This window comes from Lactuca virosa, chromosome 6 (assembly GCF_052849685.1).
Source record: "Lactuca virosa cultivar CGN04683 chromosome 6, Lactuca_virosa_CGN04683_v6, whole genome shotgun sequence".
NCBI lineage: Eukaryota > Viridiplantae > Streptophyta > Magnoliopsida > Asterales > Asteraceae > Lactuca > Lactuca virosa.
In genome coordinates, this window is record NC_136431.1 from 163,418,627 (window position 1) to 163,425,776 (window position 7,150).

Genomic DNA, 7,150 nt, shown 5'->3' on the forward strand with positions numbered 1-7,150 from the left:
GACCTTTCTTTGTCCCACTTGAAGAGGAACCATCAAGAGTCTTACCCTTGGTACCCTTCGAAGGGTTTTTCCTCTTCTTACCCTTTCCCTGCCCAATAGCCAGAATAGGGGCTATTGAAGGAGTAGAAGTAGCAATCGCTTTACCCTTAAGGCCATTTTCAGTTGTCCTTAAGAGTCCTTGAAGTTTGCTAAGTGTGACTTCCTCCTTGTTCATATGATAAGTCATACGAAACTGATCATAACTTGGAGGTAAGGAATGGAGAATGATGTCAATCGCCATTTCCTCAGGAAAGTCAACATTTAGCTTCAGCAACCGGTCAACGAACCTTTGCATCTTCTGCAAGTGACCGGTGATGGGTTCACCATCCTTCATCCTTGCGGTTATCATGGAGGAGATGATTTCATACCTCTCCTGACGCGCGCTCTGATGGTACCTTTCCATCAGATCCAGGTGCATCTCATAGGGGTAGAAATCTTCATAGGATTTTTGAAGTTCAGGAGTCATGGTGGCCATCATGATGCATGCTACTTTAGTAGCATCCTTTTCATGTGCAACAAACTCCGCAAACTCTTCAGGAGTAGCAGCGGCTTCACTCACAACCTTAAGCTCCCTATGACATATTCTTTGTCCTCATAGCGGGTAATCATTCTGATGTTTCTGATCCACTCATTGAAATTGGATCCATCAAAGATGACCTTACCACACAAGTTCATAAGGGAAAAGGAGCCTGTTGGGTTTGAGCCAGAAGCATTATTGGAAGACATCTGAAAGGAAAGAAAGACAAGTTTCATTAGATTAGGAATCCTTAATAATTCACCCAAATGAAATATTAAGGCTAGGATCCAACAAACTATTTATAGTTGGAAGAGGGATGCCGTAATCCATACTATAAAATATTTGAAGGTATGTAAATGACGATTTACCAATTTCCACCATAAGAACGAAATATTTTATTATTAGGTTTTATTGGTTTTGAAACTCCTAGATCTTTTGAGATACATTGAACTTTTCAATGGCATGTTTGAATCTCGATTGTGCCCTCTCAAATTTGTGACTGGGATGCCGAGGATCACAAACAAGGTGTGAATAACCATACAAATTGACTTGGTACCCTCAACAATATTACCTAATCGATGTGCCGGTTAACCACACACGCTCCACCGATCTATAATAAGGTCAAGTTACCCTTTGCCACTCTTACTAGTCCATGTTAGTGTACCGGTTAACCACACACACTCCACTAACGACTTGGTAAGGTACAAAGTGTAATTTTATAGGCTAGCACCAGTTTCACATTTTCCTAAAGTAACTAAGATTGAGAATTTATAATGTATAGTTACTTTATAATTCATTATACTTTTAACAAGTATTTAAAGTCGTATCCTACCCGTTCGGCTAACGACCCTCCACCGATCAAGGAAGCGGTGGGTGAGAGTGGACACCCATTAAGTCACCATTTTATAGGCAACAACCTTATACCCCCTTATAGACAGGCTTCGTGAATGAGGCCTACTAACGGTAAGAATGACATATTCTTATACATATCTATATAATAAAATTATAATAATAGTATAAGTGTTGATTTTTAAACCTTTTTAAAAATCTAAGGTTTAATTTGGAATTAAAGTATTAAAGTGTAAGACTTTTCAAATTCCAAAACTTGAGGACAAGATTTGAAACTATTCCAAGTCTCTTCAATTTGTAACTTATGAGTTTTAATGGTTCATAAAAATGAAGACTCTTCATTTTATGAAACCTCTTTAGTTCTTTAATCACAATTAAAAGAAGTGACTTTTGGTTATCCATAACTTGAGGACAAGTTATGGACACCATCATAGCCATTAAGATCATGAATTAAACACACATGGAGGTTACACATAATTCCTATGATCTTCTAAACTCATATGAACACAAATTCATGTCAAGCAATTTCAAGAAAAACATATAAACATATACAATACTTGAAAATTGATAAAAGTCATGTAAAATGGGTTAACATAATCATTATCATTTTGAAAAACAGATTTTACAAGTCCAAAACAGTTTGGGATAATGATCTTAATCCATTTCCAGTAACAAATCTCGAAAAAACTGCCCAGCACGCTCCTACTCGCCGAGTGCATTATTCTACTCGTCGAGTAGGATGAATTTGTTCATGGACTCGGCGAGTCCTCCCCATGGACTCGGCGAGTTCAGTCGTCAGAGTGCAGAATTTTCGATTTTTAAACAGTTTTGCATCAAGTATACAGAAAACAATCCTAGTCTCTGATACCACTGATGGGTTTTTGAGCATTCTAACACTTCCTAAGTGTACATGCAACCCTAATAACCTTGAATCTATGTTTTCTCTACATACATGCAAATTTATTTTTCAAGGTTATTTCCTAACTAGCATGGCATGGGGATTACTTAAAACATAAAAACTAGTAGAAATACATACCTTGTTGTTGCTTGGATTCCTTCAAGACTTTGTGAGCCTAGCACCCCAAATGTTGTGCCTCAAATGCTTCACACAACACCACAAGACTTGGAATAACTTGAGATAATACTTCTAGCACTCAAAATCGGTTATGCCCTCTCTAGTAACACTAGGTCACGATTTTGCTAGCCATAGGGTTCCTTTTATAGTGTTGTCACAATTAGGGTTTACACATGAATGCCCTTAATTGTCATGACTCTTGATTTCTCATGACCCATGGGTTTGTAACTCCCATGAACTATCCATGGAGCTCCATATGGTTATAACCAAACCCATAAACCATGGATCATTAATCCACCATAAAAGAATTGATGATTGTCATAATCAACCCTATATATTTAATTAGTCTCACTTTGATCACCAAATTAATATTAGATTAATACTTGATCAATACTAATTAAATAATACTATTATTAATATATTAGGACTTATAATATATTAATAATCATAAGTGCCTTATTCTCTCATTTAGTCTATCCAAGTATTGCAATGCCAGGCAACCCAAATGGACCATGCCGGGTCGGGTCAAGTACATACCAAATAAAGTTATGGACTTAGACACTATATCCAACAGATCCTTCTTTAGGAGTTTGAATAAGATCCTTACTTAGCTTACATATGGGAAAACCCGTTTTAGAGGATATTGGGAAAGATCTCGACTCATGATGGTCTGGGGAAAATCCCAACATAGAATATAATTGGGGAAGATCCCACCTTTAGAAAATAACTAGGGAAGATCCTAGCTTTAGAAAATACCTGGGGAGGATCCCAACTCATAAGATAACATGATAATGTTATAAGCCTTAAGCATTTACTTGGGAAGATGTGAATGTTATAAGCCTTTGAATAAATGTTAGGATCTTTACATATGTTCAGAAATAAGAGGGTTGCCATGTCACTAAGCATAAAACAGTCCCCTTACTCACATCCCATAGTAAGATATCATGCATCTAAACGAGGTGTAGAAACCTAGACTCGTTTGAAAGAGGTAATTAACTCTTTAAACCTTAGTGGGGATTAAGTATCCTTAATCGTAGGAGAGATGATCAGTCTCTATTAGTAGTTGTTGGGATCCATGAACTTCTACATGTTGAAAATGTTAGATTGGTGTGGCCATTAGCCTGGCTAACGCCCCTCCGATGCCTAAGTCAGTAATGTTCTTCAAAAAATAAAGAAAATAATTCTAACAAAAGAGAAGGGTAAATAATGTGTACCTTTGATCTTGATGGAAAACAAGAGACTTTAACTTACTTGAAATATGCTTTCAAGTGTATAGCATTCCATGATATTGGTAAGATGTCCCCTTCGAGGGTAGCTAGCCAATATGCCCCCTTTCCTGCTTTCGAATCAATAAGATATGTCCCTTATCATTTGGGTGCCAATTTTCGTGCACTAGGATCCTTGGTATTTTGGAACGCTTTCCTTAGAGCCAAGTTACTTACCTGGAATCTTATGACTTTTATGTTTTTGTTGTATGTTTTGGCGATTATTTGTTGATGAGCTGTAATGCGGTGAGTTCATCAACAGTGTCGAGATCATGGGTTAGGATCTCATTGTTGTTTTTCTGATCTTGGAGTTGGTATCTTGCTGTAGAGATCACCACTTCATTTTGGATCACGACTTCTGTTCCAAACACCAAAGAATAGGGAATTTGACCCGTGGCTGTTTTTGATGTAGTCCTGTCCACCCATAGAACGAAAGGAAGTTCCCTAGCCCATCTGCCTTTCTTTTCATGTAGCCTTTTCTTCAGATTGTTGACTATGATTTTGTTGCTAGATTCTGGTTGACCGTTGGCTTGCGGATGAACATGAGTGGATGTTATCATTTTAATTCCCCAACTTGTGCAAAAGTCATTAGTTCTTTTACTTATGAATTGAGATCCGTTATCACATTTGATTTCTATCTGGATCCCGAACCTAGTCAGGATATTACGTTTGATAAACGAGACCACCTCCTTATCTTTTACTTTGACAAAAGCCTCGGCCTTGATCCATTTTGAGAAATTGTCTGTCATTACTAGTATAAATACTTTTCCTCCTGTTGCCTTAGGTAACTTTACTTTATGTCCCTCCCTCATTTCATGAATGTCAAGGAGGAGATGATAGGGTATATAGGTTCTTCTGGTTGATAAAGGATGTTACTATGACTTTGACAAGCATCACACTTTTGTTCATGCAAGAAGACATCCTTTTTCATTGTTGGCTAGTAGTACCTCGTCCTTAGTATCTTGGAGAATAAGTGTCTGCCTCCAGTATGGTTGCCATAATCTCCTCCATGTACGTCGTTCCGAACTTCTACAACTTCGTTATCTTCCAAACATCTTAGGTATGGACCTACCATGAACTTTTTTTTTAATTTCCTTTGGATCATCACAAAGCATGAGACCCTCATCTTAAAAACTCTCTTGCTTTTCTCTTCTTTTGGGATTGTGTCATCTCGAAGGTATTCTATGATGGGTTTGATCTAGGATCTTGGATGATCCTAATTATTCTTTCTACTAGGATCATGATGAGCGGGTTGAGGTTCAGGATCCTGAATTGTTCTGATATTGGATGTCTGATCATGGTTGTTGGGATCTTCTAATCTTTTAGTGGGATCCTCAATCACTGGGATCATTCCATGGATTATTGGAATTCTCGTCTCTGGTGGGATCCTAAGGGAAGATCCCAAGTTGGCCAATGCATTTGCATGAGTTTTATCTTCCATGGAAGCTTGGTTTAGGCGAAAGGCTTCAAATTAAGATGCTAATTTTTTAAGAATTTGAAGATATGATGCTAGCCTTTCGCCTTTAACTGCATAATATCCACTATAGTGGTTAGTAATTAATAATGAATCTATTAATACATGAAGATCCTTGGATATTTGCATTCCCATAACTAGTGCTTAGTATTCCACTTTGTTTTCGGTTGCATCGAACTCATAGCTAATGGCCTGGGGTAGTATATCCCCCTGTGGCGATTTTATTATGATCCCAAGGCCGGTTCCTCTTTGGTTGGATGCTCCGTTCGTGAAGAGTATTCATCTTCCTATGTTTTCTTCTTCCATGATTTGTCTTGTCTTTATTTGCACTTTGGCTTATAGATCATCACTAAAGTTAGCCACAAAGTCTGCTAATGCTTGTGACTTTATCGCAGATCTTGGCTCATACTTTATACCGACAGTGTTGAGCTTTACCGAAAACTTTTCCATTCTTCCTAACATCTCTGCTTTTCTCAAAACATTCTTAATTGGCTAAATAGTTTTTTTTACGTGTATGGTATGAATTTTGAAATAGTGTCTTAGCTTAGTATAAGCTGTTACTAGTGCTAGTATTAGCTTTTCGAGATGAGAATACCTGGTTTCAGCATCCAGTAGACTTTTACTTACATAGTATATGGGATGTTGGTTTCACTAGTAGGGGTGTGAACTTAAATACTTTTTGAGTTGTTGGAAGGCTTTTTCGTGCTCCTCATTCCATTTGAACTTCTTGTTTTTGTTTAGGAAGTTGTAGAAAGGTTTACAACTCTTTGAGGATCTTGAAATGAACTTGTTAAGAGTTGCTAATCTTCCAGTCAAACTTTGGCTATCTTTGCTCGTCGTTGGGGATCTTAGATCGATTATGGATTTGATCTGTTTATGACTGACTTCTAATCCCTCTCTTGGTGACTATATATCGAAGAATCTTTCCTGCCTTCATCCCAAAGTGGCATTTGGAAGGGTTCAGCTTCATTTTGTATTTTTCTAAAATTTCAAAGGCTCCTTGAAGATCATTGAGGTGATGTTCAACTCTCTTAAATTTGACCACCATCTTATCAATGTATACTTCCATGGTGTCCCCTATTTTGTCCTTGAACATTGGATTCACTAGCCTCTAGTATGTTGCTACTGCATTTTTAAGACCAAAAGGCATCACAATATAGCAATATATACCTGTAGGAGTTATTAAGTCAGTATCCATTTGATTAGATGGTTCCGTCTATATTTGTTGGAATCCTGATGAATCTTCCATGAATGTTAGTAACTTATTTCCTGCTGTGGCATCAATCATTGAATCTAGGTGCAGTAAAGGGAAAGGATCCTTAGGGCATGCCTTATTGAGATTCATGTAATCCACACACATTCTCCATTTTCCATTCTTCTTTTGGACCACCACTAAGTTGGCTAGCCATGTTGGGAACTTCACTTATTCAATAATCCTTCTTCTGAAAAAATTTTTAACTTCTTGTTGAATGATTTGGTTCCCGTCGGGTGCAAATTTCCTTGTTTTTTGGTTTATAGGCCTAAAAGAAGGATCAATATTGAGTTTACGAGTTATAATTTCTTATCTATACCTGTCATATCATTATGCTTCCAAGAAAGGTCTTGTGTCTGTCTTTTAAGAACTTTATTAGTTCTTGATCGATTTGTTCTAGTATTGAGGATCCTATGAGGACTCTGGCTTTAGGATCCTCGAGGTTTAGAGGCACTTTCTTCACATATTGCTCTCTTGCTTTTAGCACACCTCTTTCCCCTGTTTTAATTGCTATTCTTGTCATGTTACTGTTGAATATATCATCGAGCTCTTGTAGCATTATTTAGATTCTTGCTGATCCCTGATGATCTTCATTGTTCCTAATGGGGTAGGCATCTTGATGCACTGGTGGTATGCCAACGGGACTACTTTCATGTCATGGATCCATGATCTAACAAAT

The 7,150-nt window shown here is 37.5% G+C and overlaps 1 protein-coding gene across 1 annotated transcript; it reads right to left on the minus strand.

Moving 5' to 3' along the window:
• Nucleotides 1–3,966: 3,966 nt before the first annotated feature.
• On the minus strand, nucleotides 3,967–4,494 carry LOC145122042 (uncharacterized). Its single transcript, XM_079057721.1, has one exon. It carries the CDS (start codon nucleotides 4,492–4,494, stop codon nucleotides 3,967–3,969), a length of 528 nt encoding a protein of 175 aa, XP_078913847.1.
• Nucleotides 4,495–7,150: the final 2,656 nt, after the last annotated feature.

Bases quoted from the DNA above. Each gene is read 5' to 3' on its own strand.
- LOC145122042 (XM_079057721.1), bottom strand. From the start codon at position 4,494: ATGACAGACAATTTCTCAAAATGGATCAAGGCCGAGGCTTTTGTCAAA.